General features: G+C 45.9%; 1 protein-coding gene across 1 annotated transcript in view; it reads left to right on the forward strand.

Moving 5' to 3' along the window:
- LOC144098176 (uncharacterized) overlaps positions 1–11719 on the forward strand; it is a 103876-nt gene extending 92157 nt beyond the window's left edge. The window contains exons 14-16 of the mRNA XM_077630695.1: positions 3387–3490; positions 9453–9535; positions 11549–11719. Coding sequence (XP_077486821.1) covers positions 3387–3490; positions 9453–9535; positions 11549–11653 — 292 coding nt within the window. The 3' untranslated portion in view covers positions 11654–11719. The remainder of the gene's footprint in view (positions 1–3386; positions 3491–9452; positions 9536–11548) is intronic.
- Positions 11720–13830: the final 2111 nt, after the last annotated feature.

The raw sequence follows: 13830 nt of genomic DNA on the forward strand, positions 1-13830 counted from the left end.
GTGGAAATATTGCTGCATACTACGTGAGGGCTTGAGGTGCATGACAATGCCCATTGTCAATGCCCATTGCCATTAGGAGAGGCTGCTGGGCTATGAAGATAAGCAAGTGGGGTCTGATCTGCAATGATTGGTGTGCAGGTGTTTTTCCAGTTTAGTACACACAGGTCTCCCACAGCATAGCAACACCACATTTGTGGCGCTTGGTGGTTGACTTGAATGTATTTGGTCTGTTTCATAATAATCATCATCAGCAGCAGCAGCCTGACTACACCCGCTGCAGGGCAAAGGCCTCTCTCATGTCTCTCCAATTACCCCGTCCTTTGCCAGCTGCGCCCGCCCTATGCCTGCAAACTTCTTAATCTCATCCGCCCGCCTAACCTTCTGCCGCCCCCTGCTACGCTTGCCTTCTCTTGGAATCCTCTCCGTTACCCTTAAAGACCAGCGGTTATCTTGCCTTTGCATCACATGCCCTGCCCAAGCCCATTTCTTTCTCTTGATTTCGACTAGGATGTCATTAACCCGCCTTTGTTCCCTCATCCACTCTGCCCGCTTCCGGTCTCTTAAAGGGGCCATGACATGGTCGTTCTTCATATTGCAGTTTTCTGCTTCAGTAACTAATGCAAGAGCTTATGATTCAATTTCCGAAATTTGGCTGCCCTGGACGCGCTGTATTTTAAAAAAAATACGTTCGAAATTGAGACCTGGAGACTCCTCCCACCGGCAGCGACCGCCATATTAAAAGCTCTCGTGACGTCGCTATCACATGCACGGAGCAAAGTCGTCTGCTCTTGTTGCTGCAATATGCGCAGCAAGGTCTCATTCCCCCCTGTACTTTCGCGGGCGATCGAAGTAGCACTCGTTCCCTATATATGAATGAAAGAGATAATAACAGTAACGGCTTTTTTCTGCGGTATAGGTAGGGTCCGGTCACACTATAGGCTGATGTGACGGCGATCGACGGTCGGTGGGCTGATCGGTACGCAAATGCCGTCGCTGACGCACTGGTCTGTCACACTAGACCGACGACGACGCCAGCACGATCAACGATCGCGTATCGTAGTAATGTTAAAGAGTGAGCTTAGTGGGAACCAGAAGAGAGTGGTAGCGGACTAGTTGGTATGACATTCTATGAACTTAAGAATTTTAAAACTTATTGGACCTCATGCTAGCCACGGCGACATACGCAATGTATGTGCACCAGCGAAGATGTGCTTTCATTCGATGCCTGCGCATAGAAGCGATCGGCGAGGCAAGTGACACGGGCAGAAAACTCTGCACGACGGTGCCGCTCGCTGCCGTCGCCTGGGCTTGTGCGGCCGAGCGAAAGCTTCACGCCTGGTGAGGCGACGGCCGGAAAAGCAGCGCTTGTGTTCTTTATCCGTATCGAAAAAACCGAAACAAGTGGCTACATATCATATCTTCACACTTTGTTACTAATCAGTGAGGAACGTTTGCCATATTCTTGAATTTCAGTTGATGGTGGACCGCCGGACCCTTTTGTGACGAGGCCTAGCGAGTACGCAGGATTCGTGTGTGTGATTTCGGCGATTGTGGAGAGCGAATTCGCAAGTTTTAGCGCCTGAAAATAGCTGTCGAGCGTAGTTTGGCTACAGTGTCCTCAAAGCGACGACTGCCTACATCGCAGGATGCGAGTACAATAAGGGGAAAGCGCCGATATATGTGACCCGGTCTGCATAGCATGTGCAGAAGGCAGCTGTCGGCGTCGACTGTGGACAACAAATCTGGTTGTTTTCATTAATTCAAGTAATGTCCAAACGTATTTTTAGCTAAACCGATCTGAAATTAAATTTTTGTGACATAAGAGAAAGCAGATACAATTAGCGGAAAGTGCTGGTATCCTATAGCTACGCGAAGCATTTCCCAATCAGGCGATATATATAGCATCATCGGCGCTTATTGCAGTGTTATCATGGTGTGTAAATGAGTAAAAGTGCAATTTGTGAGCAAGAGTACATAATATTTAAGATAAGGATAACCCACCTGGCATTTTATGCCACGCAAACGGGCAGTACTGTTTGCGCACAGCCATGTAAACAACCTCAGCGTGGGGCTGCAGTTGTCGTAATCGTTGCACTCCTGGGGCACAGTGCGCACGCTCACCAAGATGCTGTACTATTATTCCGAAGCACTCATTTAGATGGCGGCGACTTTTCATCGATGCGGACAGTGAAAGCATTCAAGTCATGTAGGGTTTTTCAAGCAGCTTGGTTCCTGCAAAAAGGTTATATGAGTCAAAGGAAATGTATGCTCAACTTACAAACGCGTACATGCAGCGCGTAAGTCGTTGCACTCGGCACTTTTCTCTGCTCCTTTCGTGCCTCAAGGTTACTGTAGTGCACCTTTTGATAATTTGAGTTTAATTATCGAGCGATGATTAGCAGGCAAGAAGAACTTGGTAGCTAGCTACAAAATGCCGCGGCTTTCACGGTGCACATCGGCGAAGGCATGCACGGCACGCGCCGCTTTTCAGATACGGGAGCACTTGACTGCTCAAAAGAGACCACACTCATAACTTACGAACAGCATGCCTCTAAGCGTAAATAATAAAGCAGGGATCCATCGATTTCTGTTTCCTCAACAATCGGAAAGTGGGCGCCACGAGCAAGTCCGCTTTCCCAAGGATCACTCAGCTCGCGTACTAAGTTGAAGGCTTCCCAAAAGAGAACACGGAAAATGCATTTTATTTCACTAGGCTAAAGGAAAAAACTTTTCGAGTGACCGCTGTCTACGATGTGCATGCAAGCACCTCAACAGCTCTCAGCAGACGACGCGTGGCGTGTATGCGCTCGTGATGTCAGTGATCAAAGATTGCCAAACCAGCAAGCAGTTCGCAAAAGAAACGAAAAAAATTCATTTTAAAAATATTTACCGCACAGAATCAACTGAAAATTGGGGGAATTGTAATTTAAGCTGTTGGGAATTAAAGGCGATAAGCAGGGTATGCATGAAAATAGGCTCTCATGGCCCCTTTAATGTAGCACCTATCATTTTTCTTTCCATGGCTCGCTGTGTTGTGCTAAACTTAAGCTGAACCCTTTTTGTCACACTGCCTCTTAGTTTGTATGTTCTTGATGAGGTATGGTATGTGAGGCTTGAAATCCTAAGGCTGTGCGTGGACTATGAGAGACGCCATAGTGGAGAGCTCTTGATTAATTTCAACCACCTGGGGTTCTTTAATGTACACTGATATCGCACAAAACATGGGCATCTTTTGTATTTCACCCACATCGAAACACTACCGCCTTGGCTGGGAGTTGATCCAGCGTCCTTGGGTGCAGCAGCCGCATGCCATAGCCAGTGAGCCACTGCAGCAGGTGCATATTCTTGGCTGCGGGTGCAGTGGGTGCCTGTGAATTGTTGTGCAGGGGTGAAATGAGTGAGGTGTTCAAAAGGATGGACGACCACCGTTTCGCTACCATTGTTGACCGGCCCCGTTTCTTCTTTGTGCCCAATGACCGACGCCTCCTGGGTGAGTCTCCTTCTCACAGCACACGGCTTATCTGGTGAGGTGCCCGAAGGGTGCATCTAATCCCAGAGGTGCACTGCAGAAGAGAAGAAACGGTTACTGCACCTTTTAACTGCTCAAGATGCGAGAAGAAGGTGCAACTGAGAGCTGCTTTCTGTAGGCTTGCAACATGCGGCATTTTGGTATGGCCCTGTTGAGTTCACTTTAATCTTATTAGGGTCAAATGCGACAGCAGGTGTTGTGGAGAAGGGAAAGCTGTGTATTTCAGTCCGACAATTGGAACTAAGGATTACCTTCAGCAGGTAGACTGCAAATTATGTCTGTCATGCTTAATTATAAAATACTAGTATCGCCACATAGCAGATTTTGTGGCTTACTATGGCTCTGCTACATTGTTTTTATTAGAGAAGGCAATGACATGCTGCAGTAAAAAAAGCTTCAGTTAAAATAAAAACAGAAAGCTTTACTTCATGGGAAATATAGGACACATCTTTTCTTTTGAACTGATGTCTTTTCTTGATAGAATTAAAGGTACGGTCATGTTTATGGAAGAGCAAGATGGAGAGAGTGGTAGATTAAAAAAAAAAGTGCTGAAGTGAAAATTCTTTGCAATGTTGTCACCATTTTGGAAGCCAGAACCTGCCCTCTCAAGGACGAATGAAATGTGAATGGAACAACTGAAAAGCAGAGCAGAATGCGAAGATTGTATAGCTCGGGGAGGGCAAATCATTTGGGCGCTTTTTTGTCTTAGAAACTTAAGTGACCACTCTTCAGAAATGGCTCTGAACTCAGTTTTGTATTTCTGTGGTTTCTGTTATTAGCTTTTGCCCAAGTTTCAATTGTCCAGTTCATATTTTGTTTGTTCTCTGCAGTTTCCTTCATATTTTGCTGAGCACGATGTGCTGGTCTCTGTCACCAGCTTTATATCTACTAGAACCATTTCTCTTTCCTGTTGAACGAGGTGTTTTTTGTTATCGAAAAGGAGTTGCACCTGCTCTGCAGGCAGGGTGCAGCCTGATTCTCCACTGCCTCCTTCCCTTTATCTTTTATTTGCGATTGTTTTGCATTGTGTCTGGAACAGCTGTAAGTTATGCCAAGTTTGGCCAGCTAAAATTGCAAAAGTCACCGAAGATGAATTTTAGTTCTACTCTGCAATCATCTCATCCTCTTAGTTTTTATGGTCTATGAGGGTTTTAATGCCCCAAAGCAACTCAGGCTATGAGGGACGCGGGAGTGAAGGGCTCTGGAAATTTCGACCACCTGGGCTTTCTTAATGTGCACTGAGATCGCATAGCACACGGGCCTCTAGAATCTCGCCTCCATCAAAATTCGACCGCCATGTCCGGGATTGAACCCGTGTTTGTTGGGTCAGCAGCTGAACGCTGTAGCCGCTTAGCCACCGCTGCGGCCTTCATCCTCTTAGTGCGCAGGTGAAGGAACTGAGACGAGATGCGGTGAACATGGAGCTATAAGGTGCAGGACATGAGGGCTTTGTGTAGGCATGTGCGAATAGTGGTTTTTTGGTTCAGAACTATACTAACTTTCTTCAAATACTTCTGGCACACAAAAAGGTTTCACTGGCACAATAAGCATTCTCATAAACATGTATGTGTTTTTTGGACACACAAGTCCATTACATGAAAAAAAGAGTGTGCATTGAAGCTTTGTCACACTCATTGAAGCTGTGTCGACTTTCCGCATAAGTGGCGATCGGAAATTGGGGGAGCCAAGCTGCATGTGGTACTGACTTATCTGTGGGGTGTGAGACCTATGTTTGTGTTTACGCCGTCATGCAGCTTTTGCTTTTAAACAGTGACTGCATGACACCTGCTAGATGTACGCAGTGCGCGCCCAGCGATATCCCGCATCAGGTGTCGGAAAGGGGCACCCATCTCTATGTGTCTCATGCTAGCTCCACTTCGTGCTCGCCCCGTCCCGTTCGCTTAGCGAACTTCAGCTCAGACTCGTTCCGTGGTAGTCAGGGAAGCCGCTTGTCCTTCGATTAGAAAGATTTGGCGTAGCGCGGTCTGGTTCCACGGGGAGCCACCACTCATGCGTAGATTGCCCTGAGGAAGCCACAAGGCACCAGGCGCTGTTCGGCTGTTTTGCGCGCCTGCCCCAGCGGTGTGTGGAAGCGGATCGCACTATGCTAAATATCTGTATTGATACCGTGCCGCTCAGGGGAGAGGAGGTTGGGAGAGGGAAAGTAAGAGAGGGGGAGGTGAGAGTGAAACCATGGTTGCCAGTGGGAGGAGAGGGGGAGGGGCATGGCATGTCACCAGATGATTGATAAACAGGGTCAAACCACCCAGTTGCATTTTCTAAACCTGGACATGTTGTCAGCAGTTGCTCCATCTGGGGGAACACTAATGCTAGCACATACTCTGCCTCATGAATTGCATTGATTGTCTGTGAATTTTTTCCCATGTCATTCTGTGTGGTGACATGCAGAAAGGCAGGCAGAGAAGAATAAAAACACATTTACAAAAAAAAGGAAACCACTATCGAAATATTCATGTTTGTGCAAAGTTAAACGCGTGCTTTGGTGCTTTGGCCATTACTAGCAGTTGCTACTAATTTGTGTGACCATTCTGCTACTCAGTTCCAGATTGTCTCTAGGAAAGATGTTTGTAGAGGCCTCATTACTGCTGCATGGTTGAGCTGGGATGTGCTGATTGCTTCATCATGTACGGTTTCTTTGCCTTACAGGACCTCTGTGAATACATTGCAAGTTCAGCTAGCTTCAAAAGCACAGGGAGCACGAACTAAACCAAAGTTGGTGTATATGAAGCCAGAGCAGACCAAAAGATGAAATGCATGTGTCGCTGCCACTGGGCATCTTCACAAGAAAATTGCTGCAACGCCTAGTTTTTTATGTGCAGATCAATGAGGCTAGGTCACACGGTGATACACTTCGATATGGTAATCAGTTTTTGTTATTGACCTCATGGGTTTTTATTTTTTTTATGCACATGCTGCAGACCATGGTTAGGGCCAGGTAGGAAAGCACATTCATAAAAAGCAAAATCACAGCAACAAAAATAGTTATATAGCAGGAATAATATAGCAGAAAAAATGGATAATATAGCAATATGAAACATGGCTAAAGAACATAGTCTAGATTTTTAGAGGTTGATAGAGTATGATTAATGAGTTCTAGTTGGTTATGGTACGTGAAAAAAAAAAAAAACTTGTACAAATCGATCAGGCAAAATGTGGTGTTAATAAAGCTTTGTGATAGTGTCACGTATACTTATTGTTGGCGTTGGGGAAATATAGGACGAAGAGTCACATCTGAGTTTATTGTTAAGAAGTAACTTTAGAAAGTCTAAATGAGAATTTCACCTTCTCAGCTGCAGTTGTTCAGTACCATGAGTGTGCATCATTTCTGACAGGGAGTGAGTAGGTAGAAATTTTGAATATATATATACCTAACTGCTTTCCTTTATATTCTGTTGAGCAAATTATGCAGGCATATTCGAGCTTGGGCCTAATTGGATTATTGTAGTTTAAGAGCTTAATATTAGATTTGGCATTGTGAAGCTTATGCCTAGGTAACAATGCTTACTTAATTGAGTGGTAGGAAAAAAAAGTTCCATTATTAAAATTCAGTTTTCTCACCACTAAATCCGGCTTTTGCTGCTGGACAAACACCAGCACAGCCACAAAGAGCCATAGGATTATTTTTACCTAGAACAAAATTTGGTGCTGTTCTCTGTGTAATTTTTTAATGGATGTTAGTTGTGATGGTGGCACGGCAGCACCCAGGGCACCCAGGTGCTGAAGCCTTGAGTTTTTTTGCATCAAAGAGAAAAGGGTCTGCTTATTGCTTCCAACAGCTTAGCAGCACTGAGGCCTGTCCTGACAGTGTTGCTCCAGCTGCTCCATTTGCACCATTCTGATACATTTACATTTTGTTGCTCCATTCAGCTCCAAAAGCAGCAAATTGATCAATATTGCGCCTTACCTGCACCAGAAAGAAGACACAGTCAGGGGAAAACAACTATTTTTGGAACCATTCAGGCTTTCAGTTGGCAGCCTCCTGAAACATTTCCGCATTTGGCAATCCAGGGTGGGGTGGCTTCTGGTAGAAGTTAGCAGCCAGTTCATTCACCACATGGAAGAAGGAAGGAAACCAGGAGAGTTGGTTAAAGGGAAGGTGAATGGTTTTTTGAGAATTCGAGGCTATTCAAGAATTCGAATTTATGAAGCTTTTAGGTAAAAAATGCAAAGTAGTTTCGCGCTAGCATTTAAACTGTTAAACTGGTGACATAATCACCGATCAAAATGGCGATGATGTTCAGGCTTTTCCTCACTGCGTTGGAGGAAACTCGTGGTGACGTCATTGTTGCCGAAATTTCAGATGTCCACTGCCTTCGCTGGAAACTTAGCACCACCATACGTGGCGTCATCATTGCGACCTCTGCTCGTCGCTGTGCACTGCAGAGAAGCCTGGACGCCCACGCCCTTTTAGTCAGGGATTACTTCTCCATTTAAAATGCTCGCGCAAAACTACTTTGCATCCTTTACCTAAAAGCGCAAAAAGATTTTGCATGCTTTACCTCTAAGTTTCACACATTCAGCTCGTTTATCGAATCCTAAAACCCCTTCAGTTGCAATTTAATATTTTTTGAAGCCGGCTCTCCCCTGCTGCCCCCTTACTTGGCTGCCGTCTCAGCGCACTTGCGCATGCGCAGCAGGCATTGCAGCAGACGACGCCACTACGCCTGGCGTTACTATTGGCTGCGCTTTCGGCCAAAGACTCCCAGTTGTCCTTGCGAAAACGCATGACTTCCAGCACACTTTTTGTCGTACAGCTCGGATAGCGAGGGCCTCTCCCGAGTTTTCCTTCCTTCATGTTTGCGCATCATGCCGGTTGCATCAAAAGGTTGCGTGTCACTCAACCCAGAAGCAAGCTGAAGAAGTCATATTTTCTGGGTTGAAAAAGAAAAGCTTGGAGCAGGTCCAACCATGTCAAGCTTTGTTGGAACAAGGGAATTTCAGCTTCAGCATTCATGATTAAGTTTGTGAGCTTGATGAATTTGTAAAAAATTCCAAGAAGCGTTGAGATAGTGCCAACATAAAAAAAAGGAATGGTTCAAGTGAACGTGTCCCTTGGACTTTTAGTCAGGCATGCTTGGCTGAACTTGCGTGCGAGACAGTGCCAGCATTAATAAAATGTTTTGTCACTGTTTTTTGTGGGCACCTTTCTTCTGTTTTTTTTTCCTTCCTAGCTGCACATGGCTAAACCTGATCTCATTAGTAACAAGCTCTTCTGGGTGACTCCTTTATTCCGTTCATGCTGCTTCCGGGTTGCTCCAGAATTATCATTCTGATACAAAGGTGCTCCAAAATGAATATTTTTCTGCTTCAAAAATTGCTCCAGAACTTGAAATGGCTGTACCACCACTGACAGTACCTTTCAGTTTAGAATGTGTTGTGGCCTTGGTGTTGACGCTGCATGTATAGCAAGGACAGGGCATTCTGCCTAACAGAGGCAGTCCTGTGCACATATGAATCATATTTGGTAATCGGCTGTGGGCAGCCTCAGTGACTTGCTGACAGATGTCGCTTGCGACAGCATGCAGGGAACAGCCACATGTGCCTGCTTGATGGTTTTTACACTCAGGTCTGGAGTGGCCATCTTTTTTTTTTACTGCGACAGCAGATAAGGGCAGGTTTCCAGGTTCTGCAGCGTCATCGGCATTGGTGTAACACGAAAAAGGACGGAGAGGAGGAAATATTAAGAGCACTTCATGGATCCATGGTGCCCTCTTTACGCCACTCCGAAAACTAGTGCTTTCAACGAGCACTGCGTTACTAGTTTGAGATGTCCTCTGTGTGCAGTGACGGGGCGCCGCTTTCGCCATTGCAAATTGCTGTTGCCTACTGTCACATTACAGAGATGCGGTAGGCGTCAGTGAGTGCTGTTTTTTTTTTCTTATCAATGTGTTTTTTATTACAGAGGGAGCCAAGTTCTTCCGGTGTCAGAGTGACCCTGAAACCATTAGGAACAACTTCTTTGATGGCAAGACCGCCCTTGTCAAGGTTAGAATGGCCAATGGTGCAGGGCATGTGCTATATCTTTAAAAAAAGAAAATGTTGTGCAGTCCTCATCCTCCTCCTCTTTGGTACATGTTTATATAACTGATTTGTCAAACTACTGAGGTAGGCAGGCTTTAGGCACCCTACTCTAAGCATTAGAAAGGAGGTTTACTTTCTTTGTTGCACACCCACTGGCTGGCCATGCAGTCGTCAGCTGTGGTGCAGTTTGTTGCTGAGGTGTTTTGCTGAGCTTTCCCCTTTAAACAGACACTGTGATGTTTTTCTTTACAGCCAAATAATATGGTTAACCCTTTCTGGTGGCATTTTTTGTTTTGATCGAAAACAATTAAGTTGAAAAATTGTTAGTTTTCCAGAGCGAAAGACCAGTGAGTAAGTTTTTGCAAGGATGTGCAAAATTTTGTACAGAGAGTTATGTTCGTAAGAAAAGGAACACCAAAATGCCTGCATTTGGCAAACAAACACCTGATGGATCATAGAATCACTCTTTGTTACACAGATGCTCATGATGCTCAACACTGACGAAAAACAATCGATGTAATCACTGGCAGCAAATCTGTGCATAAAAATGGCGCACGACGTGCTACCCGGCTCACTGTTTCATGAAATATTTTTTACTGCATTTGCTATATGCACAAAAAGAACACAAAAACATCACTGCTAGGTGCACTTTCAGTCTAATCCTTTTTAATAAAAGCTACGAGATTGCTGTGTACACAATTGGGCACAGAGGGCCTGAAAGGGTTACAGGGATTCTTCATGTGGTCTGGAAACAAGTGCAAATATAATCACTGAAATTGCAGTATGCAAATGAAAGCTGTTTCACTTAGAAAATTTTTAAAAATCTGAAAAACGCATTTATCTCACCAATTTCACTTGCCCAGGTCTGAGTGAGATTGGCTGCTGCCAGTCAGAACTGCAGTTTGCACTCTCGCAGCGGGAAACTTGCATTCAGTGGACGCCTTGACAGGGCAGCCCACAGTCATGCATTTTGACGTCTGCATACACCTTATACTCAGTACTAAACAAAGGAAGCTCCGTGATGTATTTTTGTTGATAGGATTAGAAGGCAACCACTGCCACCCACCCCTGGCCTCGCCTGTTGTTTGGATATTCTCTTGTGCGGAAGCCATCTTGGGGATGAGAATTCCTTAGTAGCATTCTAGATATTTTTTCTTGCCTTGACAGTGCTGTGCGGGTGCCCCATGGGTGCCACTCCCTGGGGTTGCTGTGGTTAGTGTTGCTGCGAAAGTTCGCCTTAACCGAAGAACATGCAAAACGGTTCATGTTAAAGGGATTTTTTGCATTGAGTCCTATGGAAAACCAAGCAAATTGTCTCACATTGTTCACCTTAGCTGAGAATTAGTCTTAAACAGGTTCGTCTTAACGAGAGTCTACTGTATTGAGATTTCGGTGATCTTTTTGGGTGTTGAATAAGGACTTTTGTCTGGGCTAGTTGGTGCATAGCTTATTGATGGAAACCACAGCGTGAAAAGAATGAAGACAAGAAGGAACGCACAAGACACGACGGGCACTGAGCGTCAGTGCCCATCTTGTATTGTGTGTTCCTTCTAGTCTTTGTCCTTGTCGTGCTGCAGTTTCTGTCAGTTAGCTTCTTGGACGCTCAGGCATAGCAACGTCTCATACTGCGCTTAAAAGAAAATAAAATCCACATTTTCGATAATGTCGCAGGGTCCCTTTAAGTGATCATGTTGGGACCTGTTTCAGGGATGATGTGCTATGCTTACTTGTGATACTGTATGTAGCTTGTGTTAAGCTCAGTAAACCACCTCTCTTTTTCAAACTTGTGGAACTTTTGGAGATAGTACCGCATCCACTGAAGTTCAAAGTTTCAAAAGGGTTTAAGGGGGGCACCAAGCAGATAAGAAGCCTGTGCTCGTCTCCTTATCTTCTCCATTAAATTGGTGAGGGTTTCGGCTTGTACATTTGCTTCACTACTGTGCAAGTCTGCTGCAATGAGTCCTTGTTTCTACGCAGCTGATGCTGTCCAAGCGCAAGATGGCCAAGCGGGCACTGGAGCGGAAGCACGGCAAGAAAGTGGGCAGCCAGCAATGGAGGCTGGGCAAACTGCGCAAGAAGTGAGGGCCCGCAATAAATGGGAAGTGGCTGCTGGGGCTACATTGTATTCAGGCCATCTCTCATGATTTATTTTTGTTTATTTTGTTCGATGCGACACCTGCCGTTGGTACCGCCAGTGGCTTGACCACAAACATAGCCAAGGAGATGCTGCTTTTCGCTTTTGACCAGGGTTAACCAGAGCTAAACCACCAGCAGTTTTCATCTTCCTTTAGTCCCCACTACAACAACATTGCTAGTGAGGTACTCCATGGGTGAAGAAACTGGCGGTGAGCTCGTATACTGCGCGCACATCTTTGTCGGCTACGAGAAGCTGCTAAGCTGCTTTGGACGACCCTGCAGACCCTGCAATTGTTGCTTGGGGTCAATTCCTTTCCTCAAAAGACATGCTTTCGTGGGGCTGAGATGTCCACCGTGATGTTGATGTCTGAGAGCTACGGCGCCTTTTCCTTCTGTCAAAAATGTTTTCTTTCCTCATGAGAACCCCGAAGGCCAGCAACCTTTCCGTGGACGTACTATGTAGGAGCCCAAGGGCCGCCTTGTAGGCCTTGTAGCTTCGACCTTGTTCCTTTCCACGAGCTGCAATTTCAGGTAAGCGAGGGAGTAGATGATCCTGCTCAGCATGAAAGCCTGCACAAGTCGACATAGATCTTTCGTTGGTGGCAGTGTAGATAGAAACCACCTCCTCCGGGACGGCGGAGGAAGCGGCTATAGCAAACACTGAGACACTATAGCTATAGCGAACACGCGTGCTGATATTATATTCAGCGACTCCGCATCTTTCAAAACATCCCCTTCCGATTAGAGAAGTTGAATTCATCTGGGTCCCGGCCCACTCATCTAATATGGGGAACGAGGCGGCTCACGCGCAAGCGCAAGGTTTCGTCGACCAGGTGGTGAGCACGCCCTCCGACCCAAATTTCACGAGGGTCTGGTTGATCTCATTTCATGACATCACCCATCACTTTAGGCTGGAGAGCCGTGCATATCCCCCTCCCCACAAATCGTTAACAAAAAAAATTTTGAGGACGCTTAAGCTTCGCCTTTAAGAGCAGGACACGACAGCGTGTTGCAGTGTTGCCAAGGAATCCACAGAACGCCATCGTCCTTCAATGGAAAGGACGCCTGTCACATATCTCGGTGGACACCCAAACCTGGGCCGGGGTAAGGGAAGGAAATTGAAATGAAAATTGGTTTTAAGGAAAGGAAATGACGCCTGTCTCACAATTCTCCCTGGGCACTGTACTGCGATCTTATGGCGTTCAGGTGTCCACCGAGATGTGTTATTTTTCGCTCACGGCCAAAGACGCGGACGACACCGGCCTTTCTGCGACACGAGCTCGGCAGTCACTGCTGCAACCAGGTTGAAATAACGCAAGCGTTATTTCAACCCATGACGTCGCATCCGGTTTGAAGAGAAGATGTCACGTCCGGCAATTTTTTTGCAGTTTGAGCCATGTTTGAGCCGAGCCGCCGAACCGAGCGTTGCTTTCAGTAGCACTATGGCCAGTCGGCAGAAAGAGCGCGCAATCGTGTTGCACGTGAGTAATTTGTTCTTTCTATCTTTTGGTGTGCACATATTGAGTGATTGCCTGTTATCTGACTCTCGGCATTCCGTTGTCAACTTCCTTGCACCCGAATATTTTGTGTTAGCAGATAACCCAGGACTAGCACTGAGCCCGCTTGCCCAGCAGGGGACCCAAAGGCCCAGAAGGAAAGACTCATCTGTTTTATCGTAAGTTCTGCTCAAAAGCTCTGTGCAGGTGTGTGTTCTGGTCAAAAGCTCTGTGCTCAAAAGGTCTTTGCAGAGCATGCACTGAGCGTGTTTTTATATCTTTTGTCAACCCAGCCCAACGTAACTCATGGTCATGTGAAACATGCATAATTACCAGGTTTTGCGTGCTCCTGAAAAAAGGCGGGAAACTTTTGACAGCAGTCCAGATGAACCACGACCAGCTTTATTACTAATATAGCCGGTTGTGAGTTGAACTAACCGTTTGTGCAATGAGCTTTGTACGCGGTCCGATTTTTTGTGGCCTCGCGGCTGGGAAAGTCTGTAGAGTGTTGACTTAATGCTGCACTTTACAATTGTGTGCTGCTGTTATAATTCGCTTTCTAAAGCAGGTGCAAAAATTGTGGCGAGATAAGCGATTACGCTTTGGTGTCTGCAGAGCAAAACATGT

This window comes from Amblyomma americanum, chromosome 7 (genome assembly GCF_052857255.1).
Source record: "Amblyomma americanum isolate KBUSLIRL-KWMA chromosome 7, ASM5285725v1, whole genome shotgun sequence".
NCBI classification, from domain to species: domain Eukaryota; kingdom Metazoa; phylum Arthropoda; class Arachnida; order Ixodida; family Ixodidae; genus Amblyomma; species Amblyomma americanum.